At 44.0% G+C, this 14,591-nt stretch overlaps 1 protein-coding gene across 1 annotated transcript in view; it reads left to right on the plus strand.

Moving 5' to 3' along the window:
- The window catches only part of CPEB1 (cytoplasmic polyadenylation element binding protein 1), a 96,576-nt gene that overhangs the window by 59,593 nt on the left and 22,392 nt on the right, over positions 1-14,591 (plus strand). Inside the window, exon 2 of the mRNA XM_007945119.2 lies at positions 2,791-2,979. Within this exon, the coding sequence (XP_007943310.1) occupies positions 2,826-2,979 (154 nt within the window). The 5' untranslated portion in view covers positions 2,791-2,825. The remainder of the gene's footprint in view (positions 1-2,790; positions 2,980-14,591) is intronic.

The following is a 14,591-nucleotide window of genomic DNA, read 5'->3' on the forward strand; positions in this document are numbered from 1 at the left end:
CTCGACGGCACATAACAACAACAACAACAACAACAACAGTAATGCTCCAGTACTGGTGAAACCCTTTACCTGGAAGAGACAATGCATGGGGAATACATGCCTGATGAGGAGTGGTGGGAGTGCTAGGGGTGAGGATAGAGTTTTATTTAGATTCCCAAGCTCCTGGATGTTTGTGGCCTTTTATTCTTTGGGGGCTTAATAAACCTGATGATCAGTCCTGGGGCCCTTCAGTTTAGGAGTGGGGAATATTGTGGTTATATAGATCAGTACTGCTCAAACTTCCATGTGAGTACATACTAACTGGGACTCTTGTTAAATGCAGATTTATTTCATAGTTCTCAGGTGGGGCCTTGGCCTCTGCATTTATTACGAGCTCTTCGTATTGTTGATATTGTCTGCCAAACTACACTTGGAGTAGCAAGAGTATAGTTGGTGATTAAATTCTTGCTGCCTGGGTTAGCCATCTACATACTAAACTAAAGCCCTTGCTGTCCAGTTGATTCTGGCTCATAGTAACCTTGTAAAACAGAGTAGAACAACTGCCCAATCAGGTGTCCGAGCTGTAAATCTTTACGGAAGCAGACTGCCACATCTTTCTCTCATACAGCGGCTGGTGGGTTCGAACCACAAACCTGTTAGGTAGCAGCCCCGCACTTAATCATTATACCACCAGGGCTGTTGCCATGTATATTGATGCCCTGGTTTTAGAGAACAAGAGGAGAAAAAGCTACTTTTAGTCATAGATGTCCTCAAATTAGGATAAAAGGTAGATACCTGGTTGAGGGGAGGATTGGTACTTGAGTATGGGACTTTTCAAAGGAATCATTATGTTTTTATAATTAATACATAAAGATTAATTTTTAACTGTATGCTTGCCCTGGGGGAAGAATATAAATAGAGAAGCAAGAGGGAGTGGTGTTAAGGTTAAGCACTGCAAAGGTGCTTAACCTTTGCAGAGGGCACAGCCAGTACAGAAGTGAACAAGTCTTTGATAGACGGAACAAGTAGAGTATCTACAGCCAGATAGGAATAGCATGGATGGATGACACAGCAGCAGAGCTCCTAAAAAAGCCTCCAAAGTGGGGAGTCCCTAACACAGACTGACCGATTCCCACTCTGGGCTATGCCTAAGTGCCTGTGGACGTAGGGTATATTGCAGGAGCCTCTGGCCAGCTATTCCTGTAGCTAACTTCATTATCCCCATCTCTTCTGCCCTTCAGGCCTTACTGTGGGAGGTCCCAGGTCGGGGGGGGGGGTGGTTGCTTCCTGACCAAGTTACTTCTTGTAGCAAAGGCAGAACAAGCAGAATGGAATGCTACCAGCTTGGTCCAGTATAAGGAGCCTGATTGCTGAGGCCCTGCCTCTCTTTCTGAGGAGGAAGCCTGGTGACTGAAGGTCTTACAGGAGGGTTCATTGGTGAAGAGGAAGTGGCGGAGAGTCCAGAACTCTGGGCAGAACTGGGCTTTGGTGCTGGAACTGTGAGTGGTCACAGAAATAGAGTATTGGTTCTAGGAGCATCCCTGAGAGGGGACCCATACAATTAAAGGTATAAATGTAAGTGTAAAGGTGTAAGTGGCCTACTCACTTGGCAGATATAGATACAGGAGTTCTTGAAGGTCAAGAGAAACTGTATTGATAGAGCCAGGAGATGTCAGCAACTCAGCATGGTGTTTCTGATAGGGCACAGTGAGAGTTTCTCTTGTTTTCATCTGTCAGACACTACTTTGGTAGTGTTTCCTTGGTCTGTGCCTGAAGTTGCAGGAGTGAAGGGAGAAGTTGGACCTGCTCATGACTAATGCCCATCCTGATGGGGTAAGGGAGCCTAGGACCATGGACTGTCCTAGTCAGGGAAGGTCTTAGTCTGATGTGAGTTGTGGGCCATGTCCTATGAGGTGGCACAGAGCTTCTAGAACATCCTGGTGACTCCTCTTCTCTTTGCCAAAGCTGACCCCTTTTCTCTGTGATAAGCTGTTCCAGACAAGCTTGAAGTACCAGGTGGTGTTCTCTAGGGACCAGTGGACATGTTTTTCTGAAGGTTATCCTATCCCTCAGTAATAAACATTGCTGTGTCAGGGTGCTGCTCAGGGGCCACTTGGAGCACTAAATTTTTGCTAGCGGGTTGTGAAGCTTTGCATTGGGCTGTAAAACCAGGGCTTGAGCCAGCCTTTGGAGTGAGTCCAGGACTAGAGTGTTTTTGGGTTTGGGGGTGGAGAGTACAGGGAGGGGAAGGGAGGAGCAGGAGGATAGAGCTACACAAGCAGGCAGTCGGCTGCTTTGGCTGTGGTGTCAGCAGAGAGGACTTCAGTTGTGTCTGAGGGCCGCTTGGTCACCATTGCTGAGAACGGAGGGCGCAGCCTCACCACCCTGACTTGCCGGTACTGCACTCAGACTATTCCAAGTGGCTGTTGTGCTATCTTTTCCCTGGGAGGCAAGTCTCCTCCCTGTCGTCCCCTCCTGCTCCTCCCCCGTTCAGTGAGGGATGATGCCGCTCTCTGTTGCACGGCTCAGCCAGCTGATGTCACTGGCATCGGGAAGCATCAGCAGCTTGATCACATGCTGGCCCAGTCTGTAATGCAGACGGGATAGGGGTGTGTGTATGGGGAGGGGGCTGTATGGCAACTGCTCTTGCTCTAACGCCCCCAAAAGTACAGAGGCAGTGGTTGCAGCACCCAGTCAGCTTGGATGTCTGGTCCCTGAGCCTAGGGAAACTATTAATAATATTTATTGTTGGTAATATTGAGGAAAACAGCCTTTAACTCTGGGGTTCTGCTGTCCTCTTGTCCAAAGCAGACTTCCAAGACTCTGAAGAAACAGTTACGAACAGGATGCTTTTCCCCACCTCTGCGCAAGAATCTTCCCGTGGCCTCCCAGATGCAAATGACTTGTGCCTTGGCCTGCAGTCCCTCAGTCTGACAGGCTGGGACCGACCCTGGAGCACCCAGGACTCGGATTCCTCAGCCCAGAGCAGCACACACTCAGGTGAGTGCCGGAGAATGAGTTGGCTGGGGGGAGGGGGTGTTATGGGGTGGTGAGCAAAGATATCCACAGCAACAGTTGTTCTCTTCCCCTTTGCCTCACTTCCCCACTCCCCCCACACACACACAACATGGAGCTGGTTTGCAGAAGATGTAAATGCTAGCTGTAAGTGTGGCAGGACAGATGGTTGCTCATAAAGGCAGGCATGGCTTTTCCACTTAACCTGATAAATTCTCTGGAGTTGTTAGTCTGTACCTGGGGTAGTCCTGAGAAGGGTCCCCAAGGTTACAACCTTATACAGAAAAGATCTAGCTAACACCCTGGTACCCAGGCCTGTCTTAGAGATGATGAAGCAAAACACTTTTAGGTGGGGGAGGGGACTTAAGGGGCTGATCACTGGATGTCCAGATTCCATTTCTTAGTGGCTTTTAAAACTAGGGAGCTATATGTGAAGGATAGGTAGTTCCTGAATCATGGCAAGGAAAGAATTTTAACCCTGGGTGAGGCTGGGTAATGTTGGGATATTGAAATTGACAACATAAGAGGATTGATCCTGGAAAAGGAGGAGGTAGGCAGGGTAAGAGGGATGGGGTGACTCCCAGCTACAGAGGCCTTTTTTTTTTTTTTCCCCCTCCTTTGTATTAAGGTTAACCAGGTGAATGAAGGAAGAGCAACACCCCTTTAGAATTCCCTGTCTTCTTGGTAGGATTTGATGGGACAGATTGAAGGGCTTTTTGGCAACCCCCTGAACTGTTTTTGTGCAAAGACCTCCCCCACCATTGCCCATTTATTTCCCTCTTGTAGTATAAGCAGGAGGGTTGGGCAGATCCAAGTCTTGGAGTATTTGGGAAGAAATGTGAACTTGAGAAATATTTTAGGTATACTTAAAATCTTTATATTTTACTTTATAAATAATATCTTAATAAAAAGAGTGTCAGAAGCAGAGACTATGGGAAAGATAGAGAGATAGTGCGCCAGTAGGGTGAGGGGAAACCATTTGCTACTGGTGCTGGCAGTGGGATACATTGAGTCTACCATCTTTTCCTTGCCCCCCTCCCACATCCACCTCACCCAACATGGCAGCAAGGTACTGTCTAGTTCATTTCTCTGGCCTCCACCCTGTTTGGCGTAGGTCTTTTTTTAGAATGCTTTGCAGAGCCTGGGACTGTTTTGTCTGTTTGGCATTTTAATGCCCACTTGTTTATGTAAAATCCCTTCTGATTGGTGAAGGGGAGATTGATTTTTTTTCTTTTCTTTTTTTAATTTGGGATGTAGGTAGGGAAGAGTTTGCTTTAATTTTAAGTAAATACTTCTGGGTTGAAGTAGTTTTTTTTTTTTGAAGTATTGGCCTTCAGCTGACACAGGCTTTTTCAGACATATTGTTCCCCTGTGTAAGGAAGTGTGGTGTCACTGTTTGGTATCCTATGCCTGGAGATCTTAGCTTGGAGGCCCTGGTAGTTTCTTTTGCGTGGTACGTTGAAGCCAACCTAGGTGGCCTGTGAAGCCGACTTTGTCCTGTTGTCGCTCCCACTATATCTGAGGAAATGACAGAAGGACCCATTTAGGAGATGGGCACCTATCTGTGGGTGAACAGGTTTGATCTAGATACTCTTTTTCATTGGTATCAGGTTGGGGCATGGCCTTTCTTGGTCTCTGGTTTGTCTTAGCTTCAAGGGTCTTTCTGATGTCACAGAACTGGCCCCATAGAAGTGCAGGTGGGCTCAGCTGTACAGTTCAGCTGTGAAAAATAGGTTGGGTCCAGCCATAATTTCCCTACCTTTACTGCTTGTGCCTGTAATTGTTTGTCTCTGAAGCAAGGATGGATTTACTTTTCCACTGTCCATATCAAGCACTTTAGTGATGAGTATTACTTGATTTTGTGAATAAGGGAGGGGCTGCAGTATGTGGCCCCAGAATTCATAGAGACTAGAGGGTTGCCTCAGTGACTTGATCATGCTGTGGGCAATGTTAGTGTGGATATGTCTTCCCTTCTGAGGGCTGAGGACATCCATCTCTCATTGCCCTCACTGTTTCGAGCCATTCTGATGGCCACCACTCTTTCACTGAGCTCTGGGCCCTTTGGAAGGTCCCATATGAAAGTACTGCCTCTTGGAGTGGGATGTAGCCCTCCCACTAGCCAGCTGCAGCACCAGATCGTGCACCCTCGCCAGCAATGCAGGAACATGCAGCCCACATTCTAATGCCTACACTGCCTTCCCATCTGAAGATGGACTAGCTCAGTTTCTTCAGAAGGAGGGAGGGGGTATTTCCACAGCTCTCCTGCTCCTCCAGGGCAGAGCTTAGGGTTGAAGAACATTTTGACTTGGTCTTCCAGAACATGAAGCAGTCTGGAGGTTTTTCTTGCAGACATCCTGGTACCCTAGCTGCTCTGTGGGGTCCAGGGTGCAAGCTTGGTGATATACTGCCCCATGTAGCTGTGGTGTCATATCTGACTGTCTTCTACCACTCTTAAGTATTGCAGCGTAAGTAACAATGTTGGAGATAGCAAGGCTCTTGACTGAAAATCTTGGCTAAATTCAGTGTTCAACCATTGAGCACTGGCTGTGTGCCAGGCACTTTGTTAGACACTGAAGTGAAGATACATCAGTGAATAAAATTGTTGCTTTTACGAATATCTATGATTGTCCAAAGGAAAACAGTTAAGAAAGTATATACCAAATGCAGTATGATGGTTGCTGTAATATAGGCTTCTGTTTTATCTCCTAAGGATTTTGTTTTTTTGCATTGAGACAACCTTTCATTGGCTCTGAACATGAGGCTGGTCTATGGGGACCATTTTCCAGGAGCTAGGGTTCCTCTGCTACATGGATTTCACTGGCTCAGATCCTGGGGTGGAGTCTGTCCTTGAGAGTTGTGCCTGCAAAGCCAGCATTGATTTGGATGTTGTGCTTTTTTGGGGTCTTTCCTTTCTAGACTGTGCTACCCTGAGGCCTTGCTGAGGAGGAAAGCCCTGTAGGACAGGGTGAATGTTAGAAGTCAGTTTTTCTTTGAGACCCTAATGACATGTGTCCAGGACTACCTTTATCCCGCTTGCCATGTCTGAAGTCCTATAATGGAATAGTGGGATGAAGGGACAGAGTGACTAATAGCTACCATTTATTGACTTCTTCCTATGCTAAGTACATCATGTGATATTAATGTTTTCACAGTCCTGTGAAATAGATACTACTAATATTCCTGTCTTAAACAAGCCATTGCCATCTAGTCCCAACTCAGTGACCCTACAAGACAGATTTACAAGACGATAAATCTTTACAGAAGCGCACTGCCACATCTTTCTCCCATGGAGTGACTGGTGGATTAGCAGCTGAATGCTTAACCACTGCACCACAGTGTACCATCAGAGCTTCTTTATTCCTGTCATACATATGAGGAGATAGGCTCACAGAAGTTATAGAGTGCCACAACTACTGGAATTCCAGTTCAGACCTCTTGGTTCCAGAATTCTTATGCTTTTTATTATACCTGTATTCCTTTGAGCAGAACTCTAACATGTTAGCAAGAAGCCCCTCTGTATACAAGTCCAGAGGCTTTTCAGCCCAAGGTGATCTCAGGGTGCTGGGATCCCTAAAGGCCAAAGCACTGTAATGAACAGTTCTGACTCCTTCACTCCTGAGCCTCAGGTCATGAGCTGCACCACCCGCTGGATTTGTCTTCCTGTCTTCTTCCTCTGACTGTTTTGCATGCAGTATTACTCAGCAGGAAAGTGGGGTGACTCTGAGAATCTACTCTGGGGGACCTGGAAATAAGAACTCCTAATGACTTCCTTGTACAGAAGCCCAGTGTGAAGACCAGATGCTCAGTCTAAGGATTCCAGAGGACATGTCCTGTTTCCTCCCACTTACTTTTAGAAGTCCCTTGGGGAGTTCACCCTCTCTGGTTTCTTCCCTAACTGCTAACCTGTGAATGGAGTATTCCCTGTGCTGTGTCACTCACAGGCTGCCTAATGATCTACCGGCTAGATCAGCCCTAGGACAAGAGGGGAGTCCTTCAGTATTTTGTTTCTGTTGCTGCTGTGCTTCCAGCTTCTTCAAAACAGCCTTTCTGAGGCACCTAAGGTCTCCTGAAAACTCTGCCTAGACTGTCTAATTCTCTATTAATATATTCTCAGAAGGTAGCACAGTGCCTGGCTCAAGGGTTTTAAGTATTTGTTGAATGAATAATTGTTGAACCACTCTATTATCCTAGGTGTTTTTAACTGCTGAGTTCAGACAAGTCTCCCATTCTTTCACCTCCTTGTGTTGATCAGCTGAACGAACAGATTCTTTAAAGGTCCCCGTAGCTTCTAGAGCATGATAATGCATTTATTGAAAGTTTTTGTCATATGCTGGAGCATGCATGAGTCCTGTCATGGAATCAAGTAGTCTATTTAAAAACAGTTTTCAGTGCAGGGAGATGGAAGAATCTGGGAGGCAGGATGATGATGGTATGCCTCCTAGATAAGAGAGAAGTTGACATAATTGAGTACAGGGGCAGGTATATCTCACCTTACATGGGACTTGGTGTCTCTTTTCTGCAGTAATAGAACTTATTCAAAAAGCAAGAGTGAGAATCACATTGGGGAGAAAGGGATACGTTTGTGGTACCATCTTGGAACTGACGTATTCAAAGTCAGTGAGAGGAGTTCATATTCAGAAGGTCACCAATTTGAGTTGGGATGTGATACAGACTTGCAAGCTTGGGGTCACAAGCAAAAGACTTATCTGTTTTCCTACTTGTCATGGGTGCTGCCTTCTCCCCTCCCCTCCTCTGTACCCTCAGATAGATTCTGAACAAGTAGCCAGATCCAGAGGATAGGGAGGAAGGATTCCAGGTAAGAGACCTTATATCTCAGGCTAGAAATAATAGTTCCTGCTAGATTTTTCCCTTGATCACTCCCATTAGATAAGAAGCATCTGACTCTGATGGCTTCTGGTTTCCACCCCAGTTGAGATCAAGTTCAGACAGTATCTTTCTATGCAAGCATCCAGTACCAGGCCCTTGCTCCCATTGCTACTGATGCTATCAGGTTCTGGGTGCCTTTTGTACTTTGGGGGGGCGGGGGGAAGGCTTGAGAAAATTTGAGCGATGACTCAGCTGTAAAACCCACAGAATCTGGCATAGAAAGGTGAAAGTGGAGAAAGTTAACAATCAGTCTAAAAATATTACTGCTGATTTGGTCTCTTTTACCTCTGAGGTGCATTAATGAGCTGGAATCCTCTGCCAGGTCCTTTCTTCCCTGTGACTTCCCTGAGAGCTGCCTGTAGCAGCTGCCGATTTCCTGCCAGCATGTGAGTGGGGATGGGTGCCTCTGGAAAAGTACATTGCCTTTCTTAGTCACCTCTGGAAGATGTGGATTTGCTGAATACTCGGCAACCAGGGCCAGAGGCACTCTTAAATCTCAGACTTCTTTGGCCCTGGAATTATGGAGGTCAGGGCCGTGGCCACCATTGGAGGGGGTGAGTATGGGACTTCTCTTTCCCAGAGCACCAGCCAAACCATCCAGTTAATACCTGACATATGTATGGTCTCATGAAACTCTGTGCCCTGTGGTGGGGAGTAGTGAGAAATGGAGTTTGAGAACAGCGAACAGATACTGGGCTGCAGCTTTCACTGGATTTTAGGTTGTATGCCGTAGAGTGCTTTTTAAGTAAGTCCTGCTTTGAGTTAGGAAGAAGGGAGAAAGCCCAGGGAATGAGCCAGTGCTAGCTATTTTGCTATTTCCCATTGGTGGGAATTGGTTCTGCTTGCTTAGCAACCATACTTAGGGGAAGTGTAGTCTCTTGAGCTGAGCTGGGACCAGTTCCATCTCCTGAAATGAGGTCTCACCTTCCTCTGGAGCCCAGTGTCTCTGCTGCTTTCCTTGCTTTGATCTGTAGTTACTCAGAGAATTAGCTGGCTAGGCCCTTCGTGAGGTTGGGCCATAGAGGAAGAGGCCATCTGGGGCATCTGTCCATGGGTAACCAGTTACCTAAAACTTGGCTTCTCACACAGGTTAAAGGGAACATCAAACTAGCGAGAAAATTCTAGGCCTCTTGATACCGTCTTGTCTTCCCCTGTATCTTCTAGTGAAATGCATGCAGTATCTTTGGCCCCTTCCAATTTAATATTTGTAGGAAACTGGTGAATGGTGGTGCCGATTTGCACCAGGTATGTTAATTCTGGGGCATTGTAATCTTCATAGAGATGGCATTGCCCCTTTCTAGGACATCGTTCTAAACCCTTTCCCGTTTTTCTATAGTTGAGCACTCTTCCTGCTTTTTACACTTAAATGCAGGAATATTTTTGTGACTCTGAAGATCCCACCAATTTCTGGGAAGGATTGGGAAGGGGAAAGAAGAGGAACTCTTCCACCCTGGCCTTCCTCAACCAGAGGCACTTTCCTCAGCCTGTATCTATTTTGTATGTTTATTCCCTTTGAAGAAGGTATTTGAAACCAGTGGAAGGAGTACTGTTACAAATTTGATGGCAGGTCACTGTACTTCTCTAAACATCTGTTTTGGTGATGGGCTGGGAAGGGATGAACTAAGGTTCTTCCTAAGTCTGAGCTGCATCTAAGTCAGCATTGTGTTCTTAAATTAAATAACCTTGATATAAAAGGGTATACCCTCAGTAAGCGTCGTGGCTCTAAGAGATACAATACTCCCTTTTTTCTGTAGTATTGAGCAAACATTGATCACCTGCTCTCTGTCAGGTGTTGAGATAATTACTATTGAAGTGGGATGGTAAAGATGACCCTTGGTATGTTTGGTCAAGAAGGCAGAACTTTGTACAGATATGTGCCTACAAAAATCTATACAAATGTTTTTGAGGCTTTAAAAAGCTTGTTTAAAAAAAGGCTATTTCCTCTCATGGGCACAGACTCCAAAGGTACTCAATTACCATCTTCTCCCCTGGGGATTCACGGCCTTATTACTTTGTGCTGGATTTCCCATTTCTGGTTAGATGAGTTGCCTGGAAAGAGGCAAAAAAAGCTAAATCAGAGTTGACTCGTTTTCCTTCCTGTTATCTTTTTAAAAAAACTTTTTATTTGGAAATAACTTCAAATTTGAAGAAGTTATGAATTAAAAAGTGTACAAAGAATACTTGTTTTCCCTTTATCTAGATTCTCCCATTTTACTGTATTTGCTTTATTGTCCTCATATTCTCTCCGTATAGTTCTATGCATGGGATTCTTTTCTGAACCATTAAGAATAGAAATATTCTTACATATACATATACACAGCTAAACAGTTACCAACCAACTCCAGTATTTTAAATTGATACAGTACTCTTGTATGAATAAGGAAGACTTTTGCCTAAGGTATTTGACTGCTAACCAGAAGCCTGGCTGTTCAAGCCCACCAGCCACTCCTCGAAAGGAAGAGTGGGCAATCTGCTTCGTAGAGATACTACCTCGGAAACCCAAGGAGAGGTTGCTATGAGTTGAAACCAACTTGACGGCAGTGAGTTTGATTTCTTTGGTTTAAGAAGAATTGATGTCTTTGAGTTATGGTATTGGTGAAGAATATTGAATATATACCATGGACTTCCAGAAGAATGAACAAATATGCCTTGGAAGAAGTATAACCAGAATGTTTCTTAAAAGCAAGGATGGTGAAACTTTGTCTCACGTACTTAGGACATGTTATCAGAAGATAGACCACTCCTTGGTAAAGGACATCATGCTTAGTAGAGAGTTAGCAGAAAAGAGGAAGACCATCATTGAGATTGTCTGCAACAGTGGGCTCATACATAGTAACAACTGTGAGGATGGTGCAGAACTGGGCAGTGTTTGTACATGGGGTCACTGAGTTGGAACTGACTAGATACACATAACAGCAACAGCTTTTATTAAAATTTCATATTCCAATTTTGTCAGCTGACCCAATAGTGTCCTTAATAACATTTTTCTCCTGTGGTACTTTCTGTCATCTCTTAACATGTATCTGCCCCATGCAGTAGGCCCTAGCTGCCTTTATTTTTGCTCAGTATGAGCTTACAGAGTCCCTTGGTTGTCTGAAATGTTTTTCACAATGTTCAGCTTGTTCTGGCTGTCACTTTTCCTTAATGTATTGTTACTATCTATGCTACTATTTTTAATATTTTTATTTGTTCTTGGTTACTTATGGCGTTTTGCCTACATTCTTCCCCCTCTCTCTCTAACGTAATGTTTTCAGAGGCCAAACTCTTTGGAAGACATTCAGTGTAGCCACCCTGGTTTCTGTAATTGATGCCTTTTTTTTAAACCCTTAGGTATTAGTCACAATTGTGCTGTCAGAATTTTATTTACATAACCTCCAGTCTTGTAAGAGAGAAATAACCACATATGATGAAAGGGTTTTGGGGGTGTGGTAAGGGGATTGATTAGAAACTTGAAGTAACATGCCTCAGGCTGTTCTAAATCAGTGCTTCTCAAACTTAATGTACATATAAGTGTTCTGGGGATCTTGTGAAAAAGCAGATTCTGATTCAGTAGATCTGAGGTCTGAGGCATTGGTATTTCAGTGTTAGAATTCCTGCTTTTCATGGGGGAGACCTGGGTTCCATTTCCGGCCAAAAGCACTTCATGCATGGCTACCACCCATCATCTGTCAGTGGAGGTTTCCATGTTGCTATTATGCTGAACAGGTTTCAGCAGACCTTCCACACTAAGATGGACTAGGAAGAAAAGCTTGTTAATCTACTTCTGAGATCAGCCAATATGTTTAGTGTGTTTCTGAACCCACCATGCTTTGTAGGGTTGCCATGAGTTGAGGGACTACCAACTTGATGACATCTTAACAACAGTGATGATGATGATATTTTTGATGGGGCCCAATATGCTTTTTTATTGAGTTCCCAGAGTAAGAAGGCCCTAGATAAGTTTTAAGACCTGGATAATTAGGTCCAGGGCACTGACCTGTAGTCAATGAAATTGCTTATCTACTAAGTGATGGCCTTAAAGGAATTTGAAGGAAAAAAAAAAAAAAAAAAAAGATAAATAGCAGGAACATGGAGACAAATAGATGCGAGGTCCTATTTTAAAAAAAGAAAAAAAACTGATGAGTGGTACCCTACAGAAGATGAAGTCAGAAAGTGTCGGGCTCACTCACTCACTCACTAGCTGTTACTTACCTTATACAAACTTGGTTTCCTGTTGTTAAAATGAGATGGTGATATTCACAAAGAAGCTCTGCTGATGCATTGGTTAAAGCTTTTGGCTGCTAACCAAAAAATGGGAGGTTCGAACCCAGCAGCTGCTTGGCAGGAGAAGGATGAGGCAGTCTGCTTTTGTAAAGATTTAGAGCCTTAGAAACCTTATGTTGTTGTTGTTGTTATGTGTGTCGAGTCGGACCCGACTCGTAGCGACCCCTCCTTGTGTTTCCGAGGCAGTATCACTACAGAAGTAGATTGCCCCATCTTCCTTCTGAGGAGTGGCTGGTGGGTTTGAACCACCAGCCTTCTGGTTAGCAGTCAAGTGCCTTAGGCACTATGCTTTCAGAGCTCCCTAGAAACCCTGTAGGGCAGATCTGTTCTGTCCTATAGGGTCACTGTGAGTCAAAATTAACTCAATGCCAGTAGGTTTTCCTAGGATTTGGTGAAGATTATATACCTACAATACTTGTAACATAGTGTCTGGCACATGCTAGATGTTTAGCAAAAGGAGGTCACTATTACTGAATGTAGCTTGATTGAACCTGGCCCAGACTGTGGAATAGATGATTGACCATGAACTGTGAGTTCATTAGTGGCCAACATGGGTTGTCATGCTATTTTCTTTTTAGACAGGCTTATTACCAGATGAGAGGACTGCTATAGACATAATTCCTAGCTTTCCACAGGAATTTGACAAAGCCTTAAGATAAGTCTGTGGCACAGTAAAGAATTGCAGGATAGTTGAGACAGATTTGTGGCTGTTAGAACAGATGTACCAACAAAATTGATGTGAGTGAGGAAAGTTGTCTGTAGTGGCTACCTGTGTTGCTTTTTGACCCTTTCTAGCACATTTTTTTTTGAACCTTGGGTCATGACATAATCACCATGCCCTGTATTTGTCATCCTTGGTTCCCCCAGATAAAAACCCTTTGGGCCAACCATTTCCTCTTAAGTATTCCATTTATTTATTTATTTTTGCTGACTGCTTTATCCTACATTTTTCTTCACAACTTTCAAAGTACTGTGTAATACTTGTATGTAAGCCTGGAACTCCTCTTTTCCAGTATTAACAAACTGCCCTTCATCTTACTTATCACTGTGAATACGTCCTCCAATTTCTGCCTCAGCTAAAGACTTTTCCTTTAGGATGCCGCTATGCCAAGTAAAAGCTACACATTCTCTCAAGCCTCTTCTACCTCAGATTGTTCTTTTTGTTCCTTTGTATACTATACTGTGTGTACATATAATATACTATCTATTTGCATACTATGACCCCTATACTTTTGAGGAATAAATCCTTTTTTCTATGAGTGCTGTTTGATTGTATTACCTTCTTACCTCTCTTCTCTTCGTTATCTCCTGGACTAAATATCTCAACACTTGCTTTTTTGTTTTGTTTAAACCTCAGGGCCAGTGATTGCCATGGGTCTTTTTAATGTCCGTATGGATGAGTCATTCAATATTTTAGACTCCACACAATCCACGTTAGCCACCTATAATCCTGTACCCTGGATTTTGCCACCCTCAGAGCTCTTATACTTCACAGTTCTATCTCTTCCTGTCTATCTTGACATCTTTATTCCTCTTGTAGATGTCAGCCCATAGAGATTGCTGCGTGCTTACAGCCACTCCCAATCTGTCGACTCTTCAGCATATAATACATGACCCACTCTTCATCTCCTCTGTTACTGCTGGCATCAGTTCTCTTGCCCCATCTCCTCTTAGACACTCACTTGGAAAAAAATCATAGCCCTATATGGATCCAATGTCTTTAAGTTCTTGTGCACTGCTGGAGAAATTTCTGCAAGTCCAGTTTAAATATTCAGCCTCCCCCTCAGCTGGGCCCTGAGTACCACTGGCAGTGTGTTGTCTTATCTCTTTTATAGCTCCTCCAGAGCAGAGAGAGGAAGACTTCCCCTAGAGCTGACACTCTGACTTTGGACTTCTATTCACTTAAACTGTGGAAAATAAATTTGTTTGTTAAAGCCACCCATTAGTGGTATTTCTTTTATGGCAGCACTAAATAACAAAGGCAGAATTTGGTACCGGAAGAATGAGGTGCTGTTCGAACAGATATCTACCATGTGGAAACTGTTTTGGAATTAGGTAATAGGTAGAGGCTGGAAGATTTTTAAGGTGACTAATAAAAGCCTAGATTGCCTTGAAGAGACTGTTAGTAGAATTATGGGTGTCAAAGGCAGTGCTGATGAGAACTCAGAAGGAAGTAAGGAGAAAGTCTGTTGTCTTAGAGAATACATACGGCATTGGAAACACACTTGCTAGAAATGTAGATGTTAAATGTGTTTGTGGTGAGGCTTGAAAAGAAAATGATGACGTGTGATTGGACAGTAGGGGAATGGTGATGCTTTTTATGCAGTGGCAAAGAACTTGTCTGAATTATGTTCAAGTGTTTGATGGAAAGTAGAACTTGTGAATGATGAACTAGAATACTGGCTGAGGAGATTTCAAAGCAATAGCTTAAAGGGGCTGTGTGGTTT

This window comes from Orycteropus afer, unplaced genomic scaffold (genome assembly GCF_000298275.1).
Source record: "Orycteropus afer afer isolate SDZICR_OR568_19922 unplaced genomic scaffold, OryAfe1.0 scaffold00132, whole genome shotgun sequence".
Taxonomy (NCBI): Eukaryota; Metazoa; Chordata; class Mammalia; order Tubulidentata; family Orycteropodidae; genus Orycteropus; species Orycteropus afer.